Raw genomic sequence first — 23,009 nt, forward strand, 5'->3', positions numbered from 1 at the left:
GGGCCAGTGGCCAGAGCTGGTGCCTGTGCCAGGCTCGGGAAGATCCCACACCCCATGTGATGGAGGCCTCAGCCCTCAGGGGCCTTTTTTTTTTTTTTCCAGAAACATGAGCCAAAGTGGAAATCTGGTGCTGACCTCTCTGCGGCACAGAGGAGCTGGCACGACGGGGGGCATGACTCCAGACACTGCCCTGACCATCAGGCTGACCCCTCTGTCACTCAGAGACGGCCCTACCTCTTTTCTGTGGAGGGACCATTATACTAGCAAATCCCTCCCCCCAGCCCCCGACTTCTCACCCTGATCATAAAGGAACGAAATCAGAAGGTTTATAGTCCACAGACCACTCCTCCTCCTAAACTTGTTTCTAGTGCAGCATGGCCCAGCACACAGGCTCCACATCGGACCACCTGCTTTGCATGAGGGCTCTGACTCTTAGAAGCTGAATAACCTTGGGTCAACTACTTAACATCTCAGGGCCTCAGTTTCCTCATCTGTAAAGTGGGGATAACGAAACCATGGAGGGTTGTATCATGAGACTTAGTATATTGTTCCTGGTCATGGGGGGCTTTCCCTCCACCACTTCCACTCCCTTCTGGGGGGTCTGTCTTCCAGGTGTTGAATACTGGTGGAAACCCAGAACTCCCTCTCCCAAGCCAGCCCATTCCAGGGTGGCTTAGGGGGGTGTCCCGGATTCTGAGCTGATACCTGACTTGCACAGCCTGCTTCTGGAACATGCATTCACACCACATATCCTGAGCACTCCAAGCACTTCAACTATAAGGGATTAGAGACACAAGCTCAGCGAGGCTGTCAGAGGCCCAATGCCAATGTCGGTCATGGTTCCTGAGACTCCTCTGGGGGGATGCCAGGTGGAAATACCAGGGAGAGAGGGCCGGCTCTCAGCTGCTGCCAGCCTATTTTTCCCTTCTGAAGCTGGGCACCGTCTTCTGTTCAATACAGGGCCCTGTGCTCCCTTCCTAACCCAAGGCCAGGGCTTGAGTCGTTCTGAGTCTCCACACCTGTCTGCCTCTATACAGCTTTGCTCAGACTTCCAGTGACCAGAGCTGTGGGTGCGGAGCCCCAGGGGGAAGCTCTGGCCTGAAGAGCTCGTGCTTCGCCTTGGCTGGTTCCCAAGAGAAGGACGCTCGCCACGGGGGCAGCAGGGGAGGGACCAGCGAGGGACTTACAAAGATGATAGCTGGTGAGACGAAGCGCCAGCAGATCTGGAAGAAGAGGGGCGGTGGGAACCCCAGCATCATCCGGATGTCCTGGAAGTAGTTCTGGTGCCCTGGAGAGAGGGAGGTCAGCAGCCCACAGGACAGCGTGAGCAGGCCAGGGGCTGGGACACGGGAGGCCGTGGGAGCTTGGGCACTTACCGTAAATGTACATGATGGACACACACATGATACAGGAGATGATGACCAAGGAGAAGCTGGCCGCGTAGTTGTCCATCAGCAGCAGCCAGTAGATGCCTGCCTACGGGCCAGTGGGCAGCTGAGTCAGGGGTGCCTGAGGCTACGGGCCCCTTCTCTCCCATCTTCCCCTCATACCCTGGCAACTCCCACCCAGCCTTTCCCTTGGTTCTTACTTGGCTGGTAAGAGGGATCCCCAGAAGGAAGCCAGCCACAGCCACGCCCAAGGTCACGTAAGTCTTTTTCTGCAGGATCCACTCGTTCCCTACCTCATCCACGATGGCTGTGACCAGCGTCTCTAGGAGGCAAAACTGCAGGACACGGCCATCAGAGCAGGGCCTACCCTTGGCCCCGCCTCCTCCCGCCCCCAGCCACAGGCCCGAGTCCCGCACCTCCTACCTGAGTGCCCAGCCCCAGCAAGATGAGCATGAAGAAGAAGAGCAGGGACCAGAGTGGGGCGATGGGCAGCAGTGTGAGGGCCTCTGGGTATGCCACGAAGGCCAGGCCCGGGCCGTGGTCTGCCACGCGGGACACGTCCACACCCAGGTGATTGGCCATGAAGCCCAGGATGGAGAAGATGACGAAGCCGGCATAGACACTGGTGGCACAGTTAGTGATGCTGATGATGACACTGTCTCTAATGGGGAGGGAAGCACGTGGTCAGGACACGCAGCTTAGTTCCTCCTGCCCAATTTGGGCCAGGCCGGGAGACTTGGAGACGGGGAAAGTTCTAGGAACAAAAGCACCCCTACTCTCATCTCTGGTCTGTTCTGGGCCTCCTTAAGTGGGCTTGAGGCTCTGAGTCCTTACAGAGCTCTGGGGCATCACTGTCGTCAGCCCTTCTCTCTTCTGCCTAAGTGTTCTCTGTTCTGCAGTGACTGGACCCAGACGTGGCACTGCCAGGATCTCCAGGCTGTGAGCGGAAGGGAGGGTCCTGGCGGGCCAGGAGGCTGCACTGGATCTGGTGGGTCTGGGGGAAGCAGGGTCAGGCTGCAGAGAGGGCAGGAACAGGGGGCAGCCCCAGCGCCGGCAGGGAGACTCTCACCGGTAACAGTTGTTGTGGAACTTGTTGTAGGAAGCCATGGTGACAAGGCCGCCCCACGCACAGCCCAGCGAGTAGAAGATCTGGGAGGCGGCGTCCCCCCAGACCTGCAGGAGGAGCTGCGCTCAGAGGCTGGCGCCTCTCTGCCCCTCCCCGTCCCTCCAGGTCACCTTCCACCCACAGCCCACCTTGGCCTCCAGGATCTTGTCCCACTGTGGGGTCAGGTAGTACATGATGCCCGTGAAGGCTCCCTCCAGGGTCACGCCACGGATGAACAGGATGGTCAGCACCACGTAGGGGAATGTGGCCGTAAAGTACACCACCTGGGGGTGAGAGGGGCCCCACTGGACTCCTCTGGGCTCTTCCCACCCCCCTCAGCCTCCACAGGTCCTCTGGTCCCTCTTTCCATCCTACATGCTTTCATCACTCCCCCACCCACCCGTCCACACAAAACCCAGGCAGGGGAGGCAGGATATTTCTGGGTGGGCACAGATCCTGGAAGGAGGGGGACTTACTTTTCCTGAAGACTTGACCCCTCGGATGAGGCAGAGGAAGACGACCACCCAGGAGACACCGAGGCAGCCGAGGAGGGGCAACCGCACCTCCCCGAAGTTTCCGATGTCATCCGACAGCTTCAGCACATACAGCCTGGAAGGGGATACTCTGTCACTGAGGGCCAGCCCCGCCATCCAGCAACACATTCCCAAGGCCCAGGGCCCAGCCTGGCAGCTCCCTCCTTTCTCACAGAGTCCCAGCGGCTGGCTCGTCTGAGATGGGAGCCTTGGCAAGGCCCCAGCCGCAGCCTGCTCAGCCCTCTCTGCCTGCTGCCTCTCCCCAGGGTACCTGCAGGCCACACCCCAGGCCTGGGCTAGCTTCCTCAGCCCCTGGGGTGTGGAGGTCTCCCTGTCCCTGCTCAGACGTGGCCCGGGTCTTTCCTTTAGGAAGGCGCTCTCCTCCAGACTGGACACCCCCTATCTGGTGTCACCTCCTCCAGGGAGCCTTCTGTGACTTTTTCACCCACACTAGTCCTCCAACTCTGATGAACAGAGGGAGGCAGTGGAGTACTGAGTAAAGATGGAGGCTTCCCAGGTGGCACTACTTGTAAAGGACCCGCCTGTCAATGCAGGAGACTTAAGAGAGATGGGTTTGATCTCTGGGTTGGGAAGATCCCCTAGAGGAGGAAATGGCAACTCATTCCAGTATTCTCGTCTGGAGAATCCCATGGACAGAGGAGCATGCAGGGCTATAGTCCATGGGGTCACAAAGAGTTGGACATGACTAAAGCGACTTAGCATACACACTGGAGCATGCAGGCCTAGACGTGAACCTGAATTCCTGAGTGTGCATGACTCTCTCTGGAGCCCTATGCCATGCCAGCTGTGTTTCTTCCACTGACTGGACATTGATGTGCCAAGCCCTTGCTAGACGCTGGGCATACTGACCTAAATCAGGTATTGTGGGCACCGCCAGCAGTGTCTTAACCCCATGGAAAGGAGCACACTGGAAGTATTCCTGGAAAAGGGTAGCCACAGTTTCAAGGATGGGGAGAAAGTGGGTGAAGAGAAATGAAAGCACACGCCAGGCAGAGGGCATGGGTCAGGGTCAGGGCATGACCCAGCAGGACAGGGTCAGGAACTGCCTGGGCATGTCAGTAGCTCAGGAAGGCTGGGGGAGAAGGGGAGGGGAACAGAGAAGGATGAAGACAGGAAGGAACAAGATCCAGAGAAGTTGTGAAGTCAGAGCAGAGAAGTTTGGATTTTATTCTGAGAGCAATGAGAAGCTTCTGGAGGGTTTTTAGGTCTCTCGGGGCCTCTCCTTGGCTCAAAACCTTGTAGCAGCTCCCATCTCTGGCCATGGAAAAACCAGTCCATACAGTGGCTACAAAGCCCTCCATGACCCACTGTCTCCTAACTGCCATCTCTCAGATCTCCTCTCCTCCGGCTCCCTCCCTCTTCCTCACCGCTCCAGCTGCACTTGGTCCCTTGTTGTTCCTTAAATGTGCCAGGCCCACCCCGACCTCAGGGCCTTTAGACGTACTCTTCCCTGTCTGGCATGTTTTTTTCCCTAGACCTCCACATGTCCACATGGGTGTGAGATTTCTGCAGGCACACAGGGCCCCATGCTTAGAAGGGCCTTGTGCTTGCTTTAATGTCCTGCCATTGTCATCTTGAAATTCTGAACACATTTGCACAAGAGGCCCCATCTTTTCCTTTTGCTCTGGGCCCCACAAATTATTCAGCTGGGCTTGTCAACGTGGCTCCCTCCCTCCTTGCTTCCTTCAGATCTTTACTTGGGTGTCCTCTTTGCAAAGGGGCCTATTCTGGATACCCGGACTAAAACTGCGACCCCTGCCCCAGCCTGGCACCCCTTACCCCATTCCTGGCTGTATTTTCCTCCAGAGTATGTCTCCTATCGTACTGCACATTTTACTGGTGAGTTTGTTATCTGCCCTCTATGAAGGCAAGGGTTTTTGTTTTGTTCACCCTCGTATCCTTCCAGTGGTTCGCAAAGTGCCTGGCGCAGAGCCATGCCCAGTAAGCACTTGCTGAATGGATGAATGAATTAACATCATGGAAAATGGACTGGGAAGTATAAAGGGGAATATCTGGAGGGGGACTGGCTTGGCTGATGGAGTTGTCCAGGCTAGAACTGATGAGCAAGAGACAAATTATTGAGCCTCAGTCTCCTCATCTTTAAAATGGGCATCATAACATCAACCTAGGATAATCTGTAGATAAATTTAGAAAAATACAGGCTCCTTTCGTTCCCCTCTTTCAATGAGGACTTCTCAGCATAGCTCATAGGCTGTCCTCTAATCTTAGCTATTTTTACTTTTTTTTTTTCCAACTCAGTTCTCAAACCTCATGACAACATGTTTAATACTTTGTGATGGGTGGTCACCCTGGTCCCTCATGGGACAATGTTGCCAGGTCTTGGATTTGTTTGTTTGGTCAGCCCACTGGACTGTCAGACTTGCAAGCACCTTGTTAGGCCTCCTCTGCCTTAAATCCTCGCCTAGGCTGCCCTTCACATTGTGACCTGCAGAGGGCGCTGTCCAACACATCCCACTCCTGTCAAACTCCTGCCTCTGTGTTGGTTCGCTCAACAGGCATCAGGATGAGAAACTTTCCAGGCTCTCAGTCCATGGGGGAACCAAAGACAAAGGGATGAATAAGACCCACCCCCTGCTCCCAGGAGAGGCTCCTGGACCTTTGCGGCTGTGCTTTCCAATCCTTTTCCCTTTGGGACATGCAGAAAAAAATAGTTTGGGCCTATGGGACAAATAGGTCACTCAAAGCTGAAGGCTGAAGGCAGCAGGGCTGGAGATTCTGGGCTGCCCAAGCCCGACTGGACTGGCACACTATTTGGGGCACATCGTGTTGGGAGGCTTTGCCTTCCAGAGTAGCCACCGGGTCTTTCTGCTACAGCTGAGAGGTGATTTACTTTAAGCACCAGTATTCAAAGTAAACAACCCATTTCTTGCTCAAAGGACTCTCTAAAAACTTTATCTAGTTACATATGTTGAACTGGTAGTGCTTTGTATTATTTTTTATTGCAAGAGTTCAGCATGCAATACAAGGGCTTAAAGAATTTGGAAGGCTAGACTTCTGAACTCTAACTTTCTTTTTATCGCACCATATTTAATGTTTTGTTTTGGGTTTGGACCATGTGCTTTTGAGACCAAACAACTAACTGAAAAACTTTTGGAACCCCACATATTTACAAGTTGGCTTTCACATAACATCTCTGGACTTATTCTGCATTATTTTTTAATTTCCCCAACCAGATGGTAAACGCCTTGAGAACAGGACACTCTCATCTATTTCACTGCATCTCCAGCAGTGGCTATCACTGTGCTTACTGGGTACCTGTCACTTTCTTAGTGATTTCTGCTACATCTTTATAATAACAAGAATGATGTTGTAACCACTCCCACTTAATGGATGAACAGTTGAGACTAAATGAGGTTTGGTGACCTCAGAAGGCCAAGCTGGTATGTAGCACAGCCAGGATTTGAGTGAGGTCTGTGTGGCTCTAGAGCTGGCATGAAGACACCGGGAGAGGGGTGCTGGGATCCAAGTCCCATTGGGTGCCAGGTGTCTGCTGGGGAGATGAAGGCATGGTCCTGAGCAGGCATCAGATCAGCTCTCAGATGACTGTAAAGAGGTGTAAAATGCTGTAAAGAGGTGGTGAGGGCAGGGAAGACTGGAAGCCAAAGGGTGGGCAGAAGGCAGATGTGGGCTCAGAAATCTGCCCTGGGAGCTCTTCTCCCTTTAGAGGAGTCCATCTTTCTCTTGATTTGTTTCGTTCAGTAGTAGAATGGGAATATTTTATAAAACCGGCACAAACTAGTAGGGTTGCCGTGGGGCTCAAATGAGATTGTGCAGCTCTCCAAAGGGCTGCTGGAAACTGTGGGCCCGGAATGCCTGCAGAGAATCATCGGCCTGATTCACATTAGGCGCCAGGCACAGCAGGGCATGTGTGTCCTGACAGCATTGAGGCCTAGTTCCTTAACATCTGGGAATCAGTCTCTGAATCTGAAAATGGGGGCGATATCATGTAATATGCTTAAAACATAGTTCCCCGGTGGTTCAGGGGCAAAGAACTCACCTGGCAATGCAGGAGACTTGGGTTTGATTTCTGGGTTGGGAAGATCCCCTGGAGAAGGAAATGGCAACCCACCCTAGTACTCTTGCCTAGAGAATCCAGTGGACAGACGAGCCTGGAGAGCTACAGCCCACGGGGTTGCAAAAGAGTCGGACATGACTGAGCGACTAAACAGCAACAATAAGCACATAGCAGGTGCTGAGAAATGGGGGTGCTTGCTCACCTCATCTTGCTGAAGCCAGCTTGGGCAGCCCTCTCAAAGGTCACTTCCCTAGGCTCTCCAGGAGGGGGCAGCAGGGAGCCATCCTGAAGGGAAGGAGTCCTGCCTGGAACTGGGGCTCCTTAGGGAGGCCTGGCTCCAGCCCCTGCCAAGGAGTGGAGTTCAGCAGGCCATCCTGTGGACCTCCTGACCCATGGCTAGTTTTCTTGGAGGGAAATTCCCCTCTAATTGCACTGGATAAACTCTCCTGAGCTTTGCCAAGCAGTAGCCCCACCCTGGAAGACAGCCCCTGGGGTGAGAATTTCTGGAGCATCTCTTGGCTTCGTGCTTCTGGAAGCTTCCAGAAGGCTCTCCCTCATCTAGATCAAGTTGCCCAGTCCACACCATGCCTCAAATGTAGCAGAATACCTGAGTGGGAGGAGCCTCCTACTCCCCGCTCTGTCCTGGCTCTGAGTGCAGTTCTCGGTATCTACTTGGTGCTCAGGAAATGACCCGTCCAGTGACGAATGACCAAATATGCCCAGAGGCAATTTTGCCCAAACCTCACTGGGAGGCAACGGCTCTATGGTCTCCACCATGAGTCTTGAGGACAGTGACCACATCTTAACAGTCTTTGAACATCTATAGCACAGGGCCTTCCCAAGAGGCTCAGTGGTAGAGAATCTGCTTGCCAAAGCAGGAGGTGCAGGAAACACTGGCTTAATCCCTGGGTCAGGGAGATCCCCTGGAGTAGGAAATGGCAACCCATGCCAATATTCTTGCCTGGAAAATTCCATGGACAGAGGCACCTGGCAGGCTACAGTCCATGGGGTTGCCAAGAGTCAGACACGACTGAGCATGTATGCAGAGCTGCAGCCCAGGGACACTGGGCCCTGAGGCTGAGTGCTGGCCCTCAGCTTAGAGGAGGTGGACCTGCTAGGACTTTGGGTGTCACTGGGACCTCAGCTGCCCAGCCCTGACTCTCCATCCCAGCATGGAGAAGGCCTCGAACCCTCTGACCGGCAGGGGAAGCCCTGTGCCTTTTGATGTCCTGGCCTCTTCTGTCCCAATACTCTGTCCTACCTGCCCCCAACCCCAGCTCCAGTCTGCCACCTCCTGGCTGCGGCTCATCTGCCCATGTCTCCCAATCCTTCTATAGCTCCTTTTCTCCCTCCTCTGGGAAGTCTTGGTTTTTTTATGGTTTGTTTTTTGAGCGTGTCATGCTTGGCCTGTGGGATCTTAGTTCCCCGAGGAGGGACTGAACCTGTGCCCCCTGCAGCGGAGGCACAGGAAGCTCGGAGTCTTAGACATTGGACCTTGAGGGAAGTCCATGGGACGCCTCCTTGATCACCTGCTCTTGCCCTCACCATACCCCTGCATATACCTGCACTGAGGCCCCTGCCCCTAATAGCATTAACGACCCAGCTCCCTTCTGGACTGTGACCTCCTCATGGCACGGTCTCAGGGCCGTTCATACCCCATGGACACACAGAGCCCGGCAGAGTGGACGCCATAAATGTTTGTGGAATGAATGAACGAGGCCTGCCCACCAGCCCACAAAGCCCTCTTCCCATGAGCTCCCCAGCAGGACGTGGGGAATTTCCTCCAGGATGTCCTGCTGGGCCCTCACACCCACCCAGCTGGGACAAGATGTTCCAAACACCCCCAGCAACAGCTTCCCTTCAAGCCAGCCCCAGGACTCCATTCTCTGTCAGCACAGAGCTCAGGGGTGCCAGGCTGCCCTTCCCAAACACAGCTTGATAAGGACAGCTCTGGGCTCAGGAAGCTTCCACAGCTCTTCTTTGGTTCTGCAGGGTTAGGTCTATGCTTCATTCCTGTAAGTCCTCCAAGAAGGCACGTACTCCCTGTAGGCTACCACATGGCTGGTGAGTTCCCCACACACCTGTTACCCTTCATCACAACAGGTTTCCCTCAGGCTCATCTGGGACTAAGGCCCTGTGTTCGTGCTCTTCTGCTCGCCAGGAAGCCACCCCTTCTTTTCCCCGACTCTCCTCGGCTGACCTGCCTGACTGCTGGAGCCCTCCCTCTCTCGATGCCACTATCTAAGGACTCACACAAACTCACAAAGCCTGTGCGTCAGCCTCTCCTGGAGAGGCTGCCCACACCCCTGCCATGCTCCATTCCGGGGACCTTCCCTAGACTGCAGACCACTGCCAGACAGCGAAGAGGGAGGGCTGAAGACAGGCCCCTTGGGTAACCCCTAGAAGCCCAGGTCCCACGGGGGCCTCACCTCCAGTACTCCTCGCTGGGGCTTGTCCTCTTGAGGGTCTGGTTGAGCGCCTGAGAGACGTTGCCAGGCAGGGCAGGAGGCTGCGAGCCGTTGGTGATGTTGGGGTTATCCAGCACGCTCATGCAGTCGGGCGTGTTCCAAGGGTTATTGCAGTAGGTCCAGGGCAACACAGGCGTCATGGATGAGAAGAAGTAGTAGAAGGCAATGCAGATGACCACGTTGTAGTAGATGCCGATGTATGTGGACACCACCATCATGCCGTAGCCCACACCTGGGGGAGGGGAGGGGCAGGAGCAGCCTCACACACCTAGCTGAAGGACACAAAGCTAATTCTGAAGGGCCTAAGGGGCAGGCTTTTGTAGAGGGCCACAGAAGGGGCTGGTCAGGCCTTGGCAGGAGTGAGCTGGAGGCTGGGGGTGGGGGGCAGCGAAGGGCTTTTGTGTATGCACAGGGTAGGAGGAGAGGGTGGAGGCCAAGTAAACAATGGATCCCAGCATGTGTCCCTGGCCTTGGCTGGTGATGTGGGCCTCCGGTCAACACCCAGGTTCCATAACGGCTGGCAGTGTTTATACAGATGGGTGAGTCAGCATGGCCCCCAGAGGCCCGTGTGTGTGTGTGTGTGTGTGTGTGTGTGTGTGTGTGTGTGTATACCACATCCGGGCCTCACCTTTGAACATGGGGCTGATCCTCCAGACCCCCAGGCAGCCCTGACTTGCAAACTGGCCGAAGGAGAGTTCCATGAAGAAGAGTGGGATCCCGCAGAAGATGAGCATGATGAAGTAGGGGAACATGAAGGCTCCTGGTGGGCAGGGAGAGGGCTGGCTCAGGGCCGGCTTTGGGGGATCCCACCCTCTTCCTGCTCAGAACCCGACAGCAGAACCTTTGCAATTGGCTGGGCTTCCAGGAGGGTGTGCCATGCCCTGGACTGGAGCCTCAGTCTGAGGCACACTGCTCATGGCCTGTTTTTTAACTTGACAGGGGTTCCCAGGAAGTCTGCTCTAAGTGGAACCCAGGTCTCAGAGCTGCCATGTTTGGGTGGGAATTGATGACTTAAGCAAGCAATTTCACACACGTTAACTGATGGGGTCCTCAAATATCCCCGAATCATTTGGTGGGGTTGGGCTGTTGAAATGCAGGGGGTATAAAACTGAGACTTGGGAGGCTGGGTTGCTTTCCTCTCTACCTTTTCTCTCCTCGAGGGATCAGGCTGCTGTCAGGGGGTAAAGGGTACCTAAGCCAGGGGCTGGGGCAAAGGAGATTAGAGCCAGAGGCCAGCCTGTCTAGAGTGGGGTCTGTGCCGGAAGGGGGTGGCTGGGCCCTGGTGGCTGGGCTCTATCCATGCGGGTGGTCCCTGCCCTGTGCCCACTGGGTACCTCCCCCGTTGCGATAGCAGAGGTATGGGAAGCGCCAGACATTGCCCAGGCCCACGGCATAGCCCACGCTCGTCAGTACAAACTCGATCTGGTTGCCCCAGTTGCCCCGTTTGAGGTTCTGGTCCTTCTTGGTGGCCTCGCTGGGCACAGCACCATTCTGTGGGGACAGGAGAAAAGCCATCATCAGCAAGGCATTGGCATGAGGTGCCTGACCCTTCAGGCCTCCCCCAGTAGGGACACCATGGACCCTCCAGGCCCCCACCCCCACGCTGGGCTTCCCCTCTGTTGGCATGAGCTGCAGGCAGGCCTGGCAGAGGAGCACAGAGGGAAGAGTGGCTGCCAGAAGGTGCCAAGCAGGGCCTCCCTCACCAGCCCCCAGCACCCTGTGCTGGGGGCACCAGCCCACCTGAGGAGCTGCTGCCAGCATCTGAGAGGTGGGACACTGAGAGGGAGCTCGAGTTGAGAGCCCCCCAGCCCCAGCCCCTCCAAAGCCTCCCCTCTCCCCTCTGGGTGAGGATCTGGGAGCAGCTGAGCCTCATACCAAGCAGCCAAGCTGGGCTGGGCACAAAGGGGCCAGTGTCCAGACAGCCCCCCCACCCGCCACCACCACATCACCAGGCTGAGCACGCTGCCCATGGCAGGCGGCTGTGGGGGAGGTGACGCTGGACCCCTCCCCCAGCTGAAGACTTTTTCTAGGGGGCACATGGTGGTCAGGGCCGTAGGGTACAAGAAGGGGCAAGCAACTGAGCTGGGCCAGGCCTGAGGAAGGCATTCTGGGACTCAGGATGGGAAGGCCAGGGGAGCCATCTCTAATTATTGCCCACAACTGGGAAGGGGAGCCCTGGGGAAGCTGACCTGGGCTGGGGTGGAGGTCTGCTGGCCATGAGTTGGGGGAGGAGACCAGAGTTGTAGGCACCATGCCAGACTTGGAGGACAGACTGCCAGGGGAACTAGAGGGAGTGACTCCGGAAAAGGGTCTCTGAGCTGAGAGAGCATGGGCTGCAGAAGAGGGGGCTGGTCAGGAAGGGCTGATGAGGGGGTTGCCCCAAAGGAAGGTTGCAGGCTTGTCTGGGGAGCTGTGGGGCTGGACTAGGTGGCCTGAAGCCCCACTGAGGACCCCAACCCCACAGTTGGGACTAACCCAGTAAGTCCCTTTATAAGTGTGAGCAGACCCGTCCCCCATGTCATGTCCCTTCCACCCCTGACACTGAGTCAGCCACCCTGAACTGGAGCCTGAGGGTCAGAGGAGTCTCAGAGGCAAGGGAGGACCCTGAGAGTCACCAACAGAAAGGCCCAGAGAGTCCCTGAGTGACAGAGACAGTCTCCCAGAGGTGGGCTGTTCTCCTGAGAGAAATGGCCAGGGTCCCTGAGGACACCCAGGATCAGAGACACAGCTGCACGACCTCTGAGGGACAGCACTGTACTGACACAGACCCTCAGTTTGAAAGAGACAGACTCAAGGCACGCAGGCAAAGAAACAAATGGGCCTGGTGCCTTGCCATGCTGCTGGACTCTGACACTGACCGACAGGCGCAGAGTGGGGCAATGGTCTCACAGGGCCTGTGCCTTCCAGGAAGGCCTATTTGGGAAGGCAGGCCCAGAGGCCCCAGCACCTGATGGTGGCCCTCCTAGCCAGGCACCCTTTGCTCTCAGTGGGCGCATCTGGGGGGCCCGCTCCGGGCTTGCACAGCATGTGGGCACTACTGCACAGACACCCTTGTTCCACACAAAGGTGTCACCCCCCGACCCAGCACTGCCCACAGGAGAGCCTGTGTGCATTCATTTGCAGCCTCGGAGGTTCACAAGCACCTACTATGTACCAGGCCCTACCTCAGGCTCAGGGAATTCAGAAGCGAACAAAACACACCCCGACCCACTCAGAGCTAGAAGTCCCGGGGGAAGTAAGCCATTAATGAGATAAACACATAATTTTTACATGCAACTTTAACGTGACCACAAAGGGGAATTTCTCAAGTCACAAGAGCATGAAAGGATGACTAGGGTGGGGGTGGGAGCAGCGTGAGGTCACAGAAGGCTGCCCTGATGAAGAGGCTTGAAGGCCACCTCGGCTCTGGGCGGAAGAGGGGTGTGGCGGGGCCAACTCCCAGACCTGGTGTGACAGGTCCCTACAGAATCCCGGCTAAGCCTGTCACCACCTCCTAGAGAATTTTTTGGGGACAGGCCTAGCAATAGCATGGGGCTTCGGGGGGCATTTTTTCAGAGGGCGTGAGGCCTGCCTGGGGTAGTTTATCCATTCCCAAACAAAGCCCAGCCAAATAGGCCGCCTATATGTTGATCCTACAATAACAGTTTTATTCTGTCCGAGGCTTGTTTACTTAGGGGCACAATGGAGGATTGTGGCAGCTGCAGAGTACATGGGTGGGGTCACTAAGCAGCAGTTACAGCTGTAAGAGAGGCAACTGAGGGTCCAGGGTGGCCTCACGGGTGGAGCCAGGGCAAGGCCTCTTGCAGAGACCGAGGTCCTAAGGTTTGATGTTCAAGGCCTGAGCAAGTGCAGCAGGACCAGACTTGGGCCTCTGAGGTCTCTGCTCCTCCCCTGGCGTGGAGGGGCCCGGGAGGGTGGCCGGCAGCGAGTCGCAGGCTGACTGAGCCCTCAGGAGTCAGCAGTCGCATTCTACGAGCAGCACACTACTGAGCCTTGCGCTCAGCAGTTCAGCCCGGCTGGCTGTGCCCCTTGGAGGCCTGAGCCTGGGGGCCTGGGGCCTGGAACTGGAGACGGGGATGGGACCGTGGTGGGAAGTAACAAACAGGAGGGGTCCGCTACGCAGGAGGAGGTGCACTGACGCCCTGCAAGTGGTGGGAGGAGCTCCCGCAGAAGCAGCACCGGCCGCTGCTCCCTGACCCTGTACCCAGCCCTTCAGTGCCCCATTCAGGAGCTGTGCAGGGAATGCTGCCGTGGGGGCCTGCTCCACAGCTAGGCCTCTGACTTTTCATTCCAGTGCAAGCTCTGTGCAGGCAGTCTGGCTGGTGAGGGCATGGCGCTCAGCAAAGGACAGAGGAAGCCCACCTTGCTCCAAGGACACTGGAGGGAACGGTCCCTCTGTGGGGCTTCCCGGGGGCTCTAGTTCCCTTCCAGCCCTCTTCTGGGGACTCCCCTTCACTTCCTTCCTGGACAGCAATGCCAAGGCCGGCGAGACTTTTCCAATGCTGCACAACTTTTTTTCTCCTTGCATAATTTTCCTTATTCTAAGCCCTCCATTCTTTTTTACCTGCTGGGCGGAAGGCCTGTCACTGATAGTAACGGTCCCTGCAGAGGTTGTTCGCTCTGAGGTGCCCACAAAAGAATCTCTTTGTGCTCATGGGTTTGACCCAGACTGGTGGCCCATCTGCCTAACCCAGCTCAGCCCCATCGACTGGCCAGGCTCCAGGCTCCTGCTGCCCATCTCCCACTTCAGGAGCTGCCCTCGCTGCCCTCCCAACCTCCCTCCTTTGTTCACATCTGGGTGGTGAGTTAAACCAGAGCGGCCTGGTGCCCTTCTGGGTTGGTCCCTCCTCCTCCGGCTCCCTGGATAGCCCCCACCCTCACCTCTGACTTGCCCTCATGGGCCTCATGGGTGATCTCCAGGGTGGGGATTGCCCTGCCCTGTGCCCAAGCTTCCCTAGGCCTGGCAGGATGCAGGCTATGGGGCGTGCCTTCCACGGCTGTGTGGGTGGGCTGGCTGATCATCCTCCATGATGTCCGCTGTGCAGAGACATACACACATAAGACCTCAGCGCCCCTATCCATAGAAGCAGTCACTGAGGCAGCAGTGTCCATGCCTGCACAAGGATTTGTGACCTGTCTTGGGTTCACAACCTCCCACCCCATCCCTGCCCAGGAGGGTGAGCCGCACTGAGCAGTTGCTTATGTAAGTCCTCTCCCTAGCCCTCTGCCCTCTGTTTATTCACTGTTCTGGGTGAACTCCTGGAATTCAGGCAGTTCAGCTCTGAGGGCAGAAAGCAGAGCTCCCCCCCACACCTTGGGCTTGGCAGGGCGGGGATCCCACACTGGGGGTTAGCATCCTAGCTTTCTAGAATCTGCGCCCTTAGGATCCCAAACCTCTTCCACTCTTAGCACTGAGAGACCTTAGCTATAAAATCAGGGGACAGACAGACAACCTCAACAGATCTCCTTAGATTCTGTAGCTCTGCCTTGCCTGGAATTTGTTATTTCTGACTCTCTCCTGTATTTTCCATTAGTTCCCACTGGCTTTCTGAACAACTTAAAAAAAAAAAAAAGTTATTTGCTTTCTTTCCGATTATGAGCTTATCATTAAAAAAAAAAAAAAAAAATTGGAAACTCCAGCAAAGTGTAAAGAAACAACGCTGCAGAGCCCGCTCCAGAGGCCACCCCCTGCCCCCACCGCAGAGGCGCCCCTCCCTTCTTCTGTCCAGACTCTGAGGCAGCCCAGGTTTCTACTCTGGGCGATGGCTGTGTTCAGGGTGCCAACTCCCGCCCTCCGAGAGCAGCGTCCACTGGCTATTTCTGTGAATCGAGAGCTCTCTCTTCTGTTCTCGGTGGACACTGAGGACTCCTGGAGCAGGCTGGGTGGGGCAGGCCCCGCTGGGAGCCGGCAGGCTTCTTGTCCAGGACTCTGAAGCCCCAGGGTTTGCTCAAGGGTGAAATCCTCTCCAAGACAAACTTTGCAGAGGAGAACGGGCAAGACCCTACATCCCAGACTGACCCTGAGCCAAATCCAGATCCCTGGCAGCCTTCTCTGAGCTCCAGTCGGGGAATTCAGGCAGCACAGCCGTGACAGTAGACCGTGGCTGCCTCGGGAGACCCCGGGACCTCACACCCCTTGGTTCTTGGTTCCCCGACTTGTCTTCCTGAGGCAGCACCTGCCCTGCAATGACAGAGCTTTCCATCCTTCAGGTGGCTTTGCTGATCCAGACATGGGAAAGAGTTAAGCGCCGGGCTGGAGGAGCAGGACCATGGGAAAATCTACCCTAGACTCAAGCATATGCAGGGGCTATTAGTGTCTCCTGCCTCAAGGAACACCTCATGGCGCCTCTCAGGGGATCAGGCCCTCATATGGGAGGTGAGAGAGGCAAGGACGTGCCCGGTGCTGTTTCATCCCAGAGCCCTGACTGGCAGAGGGCTCTGCCAATATTGACCCGCCAATATTGTGGACAGCAGACAGGAGATGCAGCCTGGGCATGTCGGGCTCCACTCCAGACCCTGGGGATAGTGACAAGACCACTGGGTGGGCTCTGCCTCTGCCCTGGAGCCCAACAGTCCTGCCCCACACTGTGGCAGCCGTGAGCAGCCTCTGCCCCAATCGGCTGGCATCGTGCTGGCATTTTGGAAGTGGCTTTGGTTGCTGATCCTGGCAGTCCTGAGGGTGAAGGGCAGCCCTGCATAATGCTACTCCCAAACCCAACTCAGGTCTCCCCAGAGGACATTCCTTCTCTTGCCTGCTGGAGGTCAAGTCAGGATCTGCTGCCGAGAAAGAGGTGGCTGTCCCAGTCCCCTCTCCCTCACTGCCATCAGCCACACTGTGCCTGCCATCCCCGCCCATCCCCGGCTTCCAGGGATGAGGGCACACCGGTGGTGCCCACCCCACCCGGGCCCTTGTCCTGGACACTGGCGAACATTCCACAGGGTCTGTTGCCTCCCAACTGAGAGGCTTGCCCACCCCCTTCCCCCATCCTCACCACGAAGCCCCTGTACCAAGTCCCCCTGCCCCCTCACCCACTCTCCCCATAGGAGTAACTGCCGTGGCACAGACAATGGGGCTGTATTGATTAGTACAATTCCTGGGCACCTCCGGCCCGTCTCCCCGGGAGCTAGGACAATGCAGCTTTGATACACCACAGAGCAGATTCTCAGCAGGTCCTTGGGCTGGGGGAGCCCTCACACCCCCTTCTCCTCCCCCGCGCCCCTACCACACAGCTAACTCTTCCTGCTCCTTTGCACAGTTGCAACTTTTTGGGTCACTTTTGCTGGTGTCTGTCTCTCTGGCTGGCTGCGCCTGCCCTTCCCTGGCACAGACCACTCAGCCCCTCTCCCCACCCCCAGTCCTGCCTCCCAGTCTGCCTGGCACCAGAGAGGGGGCTCAACCTCCTGGAAGGTGACTGACCTGTTCTGGGGAGGAGGGGGCCACAGGTCCCTGAGCCGCCGCCATCCCAGGGTGAGCACTTGGAGCGGAGAGAGCGTGTCTCCTCCGCTCATTCACACCTCTGCCAGCTCCGGGCGACACTGACGCATCCCCTGCCTCTTCCACTGCCGGCTGGGCAGCATCAATTACTTTCACCTCATCTCCTCCCGAAGCTCTGCCTACCCCCTCCCCTGGCCCTCCCCCTCCAGCCAGTCCCCATGCAGCCCAGCGCGGATGCTCCACAGCTAGAGTGAGACGTGGGGCTTGTTGTGTTTCTCCCTTGTTCCCAGCAAGTTATTGGAACAAAAAACACATACACACACTCACAACCACAGGGTGAGGCAGAGCGGGCGCAGAAGAGAGAGAGAAGGCGGCTCGTCGCGTCCTAGAGTAGGGTCTGGGGCCCAGATGGTTCTGAGCACACAGGCCTGGCACTTGGTGGGCTCCTGGTAACGAGGTTGGGTACCACTGGGCACTAGAGATGGTGAAGGGGCAGGGAGAAGAGGACATAGCCACAGGGCACTACCAGAGCATCTCCGACTTCACAGAGTGCTGTGGCCTGAGGGGTGATGGGCCCTGGCGCAATCCCCCCAAGACTTGGGGATCCCCAGCCAGCCAAGATGGTAGAGTGTGGCCTCACAGAAGAATGTGACTGACTCTGCGAAAGAGTTGTGGCCTGGTGAACTGCACTGTCACCTGTCTGAAGAAAGATGGCAATAGCCAAGAGGGTGGCTCAGATCACAGATCCTTGAGGATTAGCACTGTGTCACCTAGAACCTGAGGCGGTCCCTCTGGAAGAGGGTGCTGAGTGGTCTGGGCAGAATGTCGCTCAGACCCTCCATCCCTCCTCTCTGAGGCCGCATTCACTGGTCAGTCTCCAGCGGGTGCTGGGCCACCACAAACCAGTGACCAGGAAGGTGGGCTCGAGTGTTCTGGTGCTGGGGAGACATAGCTTCCGGTTTTTGGAAACTGATGGGTGGGCGAAGGGTCTGGTACAAAGTAGGATCTTAGTCACCTAATATCAGGCATGAATTCTGAGGTAAAGGACCTTCCCTGTGAGTTTGGTAAGTGTGCTGCCCCCAGTGGGAACATGGCAGGATGACACTATTTTAAAATTTTCTGTTATTATTATTTTAAAAATATTTAGTGGGCTGTGTTGGGTCTAAGTTGCAGCGCACGTGCTCTCTAGTTGTGGCATGCGGGGTCGGCAGTCGTGGTGTGACAGCTGAGTTACTCCACGGCATGTGGGACCTTAGTTCTCTGACCAGTGGCATCGAACCCATGTCCCCTGCACTGTACGGTGGATTCCTAGCCCCTCGACTGCCAGGGAAGTCCCAACATCATTATTTTTTAAAAGGCAAAGTCTTCAGTCAGACAGGCCTGGGTTCAAACCCCAGCGCTGGTGGACCTCCCTCTGTGCATCTCCTTAGGCAAGTTACTTTACTTGTCTGGTCTTAGTTTCTTTGTCTCTAAAATGGGGATCATAAGATGTGTATAACGGACTTTTGGACTCAGAGGGAGAGGGAGAGGGTGGGATGATTTGGGAGAATGGCATTCTAACATGTATACTATCATGTAAGAATTGAAGCGCCAGTCTATGTCTGACGCAGGATACAGCATGCTTGGGGCTGGTGCATGGGGACGACCCACAGAGATGTTATGGGGAGGGAGGTGGGAGGGGGGGGTTCATGTTTGGGAACGCATGTAAGAATTAAAGATTTTAAAATTAAAAAAAAAAAGAAAAAAAAAGAAAATGGGGATCATAGCTACCCATCTTTGAAGCTAGTGGACATTATTAATAATAGCAATAGATGATATATATTAAGTGCTTACTGTGAGCCAGACGCTGTCCTAAACACTTCATATGAATATATATTAACTCATTTAATCCTCCCAACAGCCCCTCGAGGTGGGTATGCTACTATGCCCATTTTGGGAGAGAAGATGGGGAATGATCTTGGCTTAAGCAAGTCTCCCAAGAGAACGGCCTCAGATCCTAGTGACTGAGCTGCTTCCAGGCCAGCCTCACGCAGCCGGGTCCCCAGACACGCTCTGCTGACTTCCGCTGACTTCCTGCGAGTCCAGACTGAGGGCCAAGCCCCTGGCTAGGCCACTGGTTCCAGGAAGGCCCAGTCATCCATGATGCCCAAATGCTCATTTCCACCCAGGGTGGGCTCTGGGCTTTGGCTGCCCTGGCCTGGGCCGGGTGCCCAGAACAGGCAGCCCTGGCTGGACAGCTTTCTCTGGCTCTGGCCATTGGGACAGCAGGCGGCAGCAGCCCAGCTGGGTCCTGGCCGTAATGAGGGCTCATTAGTGGGATCCAGCTGCTCTAGCCCCACTCAGGGAGGCTGGCTCCCCCAAGCCCGCCTCTGACTTTTCTTAATAAGAGTGGGCATTCCTCCAGAGGGTCAAGGAGTTGAGGGGCTTTGTTTGTGACCTGTGACTCTGAGGGAAGGTCCTGCTGAGGCAGGACTGCAAAGTGCTGGGGTGCTGGGGTGCTGAGGCTGCCGGGAAGCTGTGTGAGGGGAGGGGAGGCCACAGAGCTGAGTTGGTGGGCTCCAGGGGTCCAGGGTGGGGAAGGAGGACAAGCGGAATGGAGGGGAGGTCCTAATCCAGAGAGGAAGCCTGAGGAAGTTGAGCCTTTCCCTCTGGATCTAGATATTGTCCATTTCACTGGGGAGGCGGCAGTTGTGAGTCTAGGATTATCCAGTCATTGTGCAGGCTGGCCTGGCTAGGAGAGCACCTCCTCTGTGCTAGTCCTTGTCATATAAGGAGAGTGCGCACTGCGTGTTGGTGCCTGAGATAGGAGAAGACCTACTGTGTGTCAAACTGCACTAGGAAGGCACCCAGTGTGTGCCAGGTCCAGTGCTGGGAGAGCACCCACTGTGTGCCAGCCCCATGCCAGGGAGCCCTGGTGGTTTGCTGGGTCCTGCACTAGACGAGTGCCCCACGTATGCCAAATTCTGGGCCAGGTGAGGACCCAGGACATGGTCAGCCCTGAGTAGGGTGAGCATGTACTGTGCGCTTGGCACTGTGCTAGGTGAGTGCCCAATGAGTGCCATGTCATACTGGTTGAGCACTTGTCACATGCTGGGACTCATGCTAGGAGAATGCCTGGTAAGTGGCAAGCCTTCTACCAAGGGAGGGCCCAGTGTATGTCAAACCCTGTGCTTGCTGAGCTCCCAGGATACGTCAAGCCCACACTGGTTCTGCACTTGCCACATGCCAGGACCCGGGCTGGGTGAGCACCCACTGTGCACCAGGCTCTGAGATGGCTGCTGCAGACAATAAGTATCTAAACACTCTTGTCAAAGCAGAACAGAACAGGTCAGGGTGGGGCAGCCCCAGGCGGCCTGTGGTGCTTTCAAAGCCTTCTAGGACGATTGCTCCGGCACCTGGAGCAATAGCCCGGGTGACTCTGCTCTTATTCATCATGAGGCTTCCCAGTAGCAGAGCCACCCAATGCAGCAGAGATGTGGTGAGAGACCAGTGAGGCTCACCAAGGCCTATCTACCCAATGCTGTACGAGTGGGGAGCAGGCACAGGGGAAGGGACTGAGGTGGACTTCGTATGAGACCGTGGGATGAAAGCTGAGCCAGTGGGGCTCTGCTGTCCCAGGCTCCTTGCTACCAGCTCCCTGTCCTCCGAGCCCCAGGAAACCTGGCCCTACATGTGTATAAATAGAGGCACTAGGTCTCCATGAAAGGAACCACCCCCACCCCCACCCCCACCCCTGGTGCCCCCAAGCATCCCAGCTGCTCCCAGGCTTGGAGGCACCCCGGCCAGCTGGGTTCCTGCACGGCCCTGTCCTAGGAGCTGCTGAGGCGTGAGGGAGGCAGCTGAGCTGGCCTGGCAGAGCCCATCTGGGCTGGGAGTCGGGGGGAGGCACACGTGTGGCAGGCATGTGGGCCTGGGCACGTGCTGGGAAGTGGCTTGCCTTCCACGGGGCACCTGCTGTATGGAAAGCCCAGCAGAGGCTCCAAGGATGACATAGGGTAGACCCTGAGGAGACCCAGGGGGCCCATGTCTTCACACCCAATCCTGGGGCAAAGGGCGATGGAAGTGAGGACCTCATGGCCAGGGCCAGCTGCCTACTCCCGCATACCAGGGCACAAATGGCGACAGAAGTCACAGACCTGGGAGGGTCCAAGTGCCCCTGGTTTACACGCCTGGCCCTCAGCTCCCTCTGTTCTGCCCCACCGTGGCCTCTAGAGAAGGAACATCCTTCATGATCTGCCCTTAGGGGACCACGGGCAGCTAATGAAGTCCGGGTTCAGCTGACCAGGTTAGCTAAGAGGGATGGCGCTCCTCAGAGACAAGCGCTACATGGAGGCAGCACTGGTTCCAACTGGGTCCTGAGAATAGTGTAGCCCAGGGTCATAAACAGAACTGAAAAAGAAGCAGGAATAGAATCTCGAGCAACCACTGGGGGTGCCCAGGGGACCTGCTATGGAGCCTCAGACACAGCAGCGGCGGGCAGATGTCAAAGGTCAAAGGGCATGAAGGAAACTAAGCTCTGGCTATCTTTAGGCACATCCTGGTGCTGGGAACAGGCGTCCCAAGGCAGCATTCCCTTCTACAGACAGGCTGGCCGGCAGAGCCTGGGGTCTGGGAAGCTCAGCCCCGCCAGGGGTTCTGGGACCTTGGGATTCAGGCTCTCTGTGCTGCCCACGTGGGTCCCCCATCATCCCTGCCTGCCCGCGCCAGTCCTTCAGGGTCACTCCAGAGAAAGCAGAGCAGCCAGGGAGTACTCAGAGGGTTTCTTAAGTTTCATGGGACTCAGAATCTCCATGGAGGGAGGGGCAGAGCTGCACTCCAGTTTCTGCTACGGGCCCATGGCAATTCCAACACTTCTGGCAAGAAGGAAGCCAGTCTTGATCCTATCACGGCATCTACTCCCCCTTAGCAAGTATGAGGGTCTTGAGCCCTCCGTCTCTGCCTACGTCTGAGCACTTAAGAGTTCAGGCTGGGTCAGGAATACTTTGAGAAGCCTAGTTCATTCAGACTTGTTCCAATCAGGAGTGGGCCAGACCAGAGTAGGCCTGAGGGGCTGGATGCTGGAAGTTCAGGACCAGGCCGGAGAGAGGGTCCTGAGCCTGGAGCACAACTGTTTGGCTCCCTCCCAACAGCATTTCTCTGGACCCTGGACTTAAGAGTCCCAGAATCCCTGGTGAGAGACAGGGCTTGTTTGGGGAGGGCTCAGCAAGAGACCCTGGGTCAATCAGTTTTTCAGTGAATGAGAACAGCAACGGGAGAATCCATGTGGGGAAGGGAGGAGCCAAGGGAAGGGCCATGTTTAGCCACTGGCTTCCTCCAGGGCAGCTGCAGTCTCACTGGATCTTGAGGCAATATCCCCAGAGAAGAAATACGACTGCCCTTGGGGTATTTTCCTGGCTTCTGATTCCAGAGCTGGCCGGCTCCACCCATCCATGAGCCATCCACCCATGAGCTGGCCCTGCTCTTGCCCACTACTTCATACCACCTCTCCTGTGCTCTGAGGCAGCAGGCAGTGAAGAGCTGTGACTTGGCGAAAGGGGAGAGGGATGTTTCCTGAAAGACCTCACATGGATTTAACATGAAATGCTCTATGCTATTTTTCGAGTGGAAGACGAGAAACATCCGTCTCTGAGTACTCCTTGATCAGCACATACTGAATGCTCTCCACAGCAGGCAGAGCACAGGATGGGGGTGTCGGGGTGTCAGCCATAGGACAGCCCTGCCGGCAAGATCGACTGCAGCCTGCTTTCCAGGATATCTTGTGATGAGTGTGGGGAGTGTGCTTCCTGCTCCCCAGCATGACTTTCGGGCTCTGTAGCAGAATCTGCCTGCTGTGGGCTCCGAACCGTGGCAGTATCTAATCTGCTGGGTGAGGGGCTGCCTGCCTGGGCCTGAGACAGCCCTACCACTCAGGAGTCCTGGCAGTGCCAGACTTGGGGCCCCATGGAGCCTCCTAGGCCCTTCTGTCGAGGCCAGCAGCTGACAGCAGGCCCCAGAAGAGACGGACGGCGCTCATGACCCCCACC

At 56.5% G+C, this 23,009-nt stretch overlaps 1 protein-coding gene across 5 annotated transcripts in view; it reads right to left on the reverse strand.

Annotated features, from left to right (window-relative positions):
- Positions 1-23,009, reverse strand: part of SLC6A9 (solute carrier family 6 member 9) — a 31,932-nt gene that overhangs the window by 2,923 nt on the left and 6,000 nt on the right. For 3 of the 5 annotated variants that reach the window (XM_069588946.1, XM_069588947.1, XM_069588948.1), the window contains exons 3-12: positions 10,886-11,042; positions 10,180-10,311; positions 9,513-9,783; positions 2,970-3,102; positions 2,643-2,777; positions 2,458-2,561; positions 1,812-2,049; positions 1,589-1,723; positions 1,377-1,476; positions 1,188-1,288 (exon numbers count right to left, since the gene is read on the reverse strand). In XM_069588946.1, the coding sequence (XP_069445047.1) occupies positions 1,188-1,288; positions 1,377-1,476; positions 1,589-1,723; positions 1,812-2,049; positions 2,458-2,561; positions 2,643-2,777; positions 2,970-3,102; positions 9,513-9,783; positions 10,180-10,311; positions 10,886-11,042 (1,506 nt within the window). The remainder of the gene's footprint in view (positions 1-1,187; positions 1,289-1,376; positions 1,477-1,588; positions 1,724-1,811; positions 2,050-2,457; positions 2,562-2,642; positions 2,778-2,969; positions 3,103-9,512; positions 9,784-10,179; positions 10,312-10,885; positions 11,043-23,009) is intronic. The other 2 variants (XM_069588952.1, XM_069588963.1) reach the window with 1 other exon arrangement.

The sequence above is a fragment of the Ovis canadensis genome, chromosome 1 (assembly GCF_042477335.2).
Source record: "Ovis canadensis isolate MfBH-ARS-UI-01 breed Bighorn chromosome 1, ARS-UI_OviCan_v2, whole genome shotgun sequence".
Lineage (NCBI taxonomy): Eukaryota > Metazoa > Chordata > Mammalia > Artiodactyla > Bovidae > Ovis > Ovis canadensis.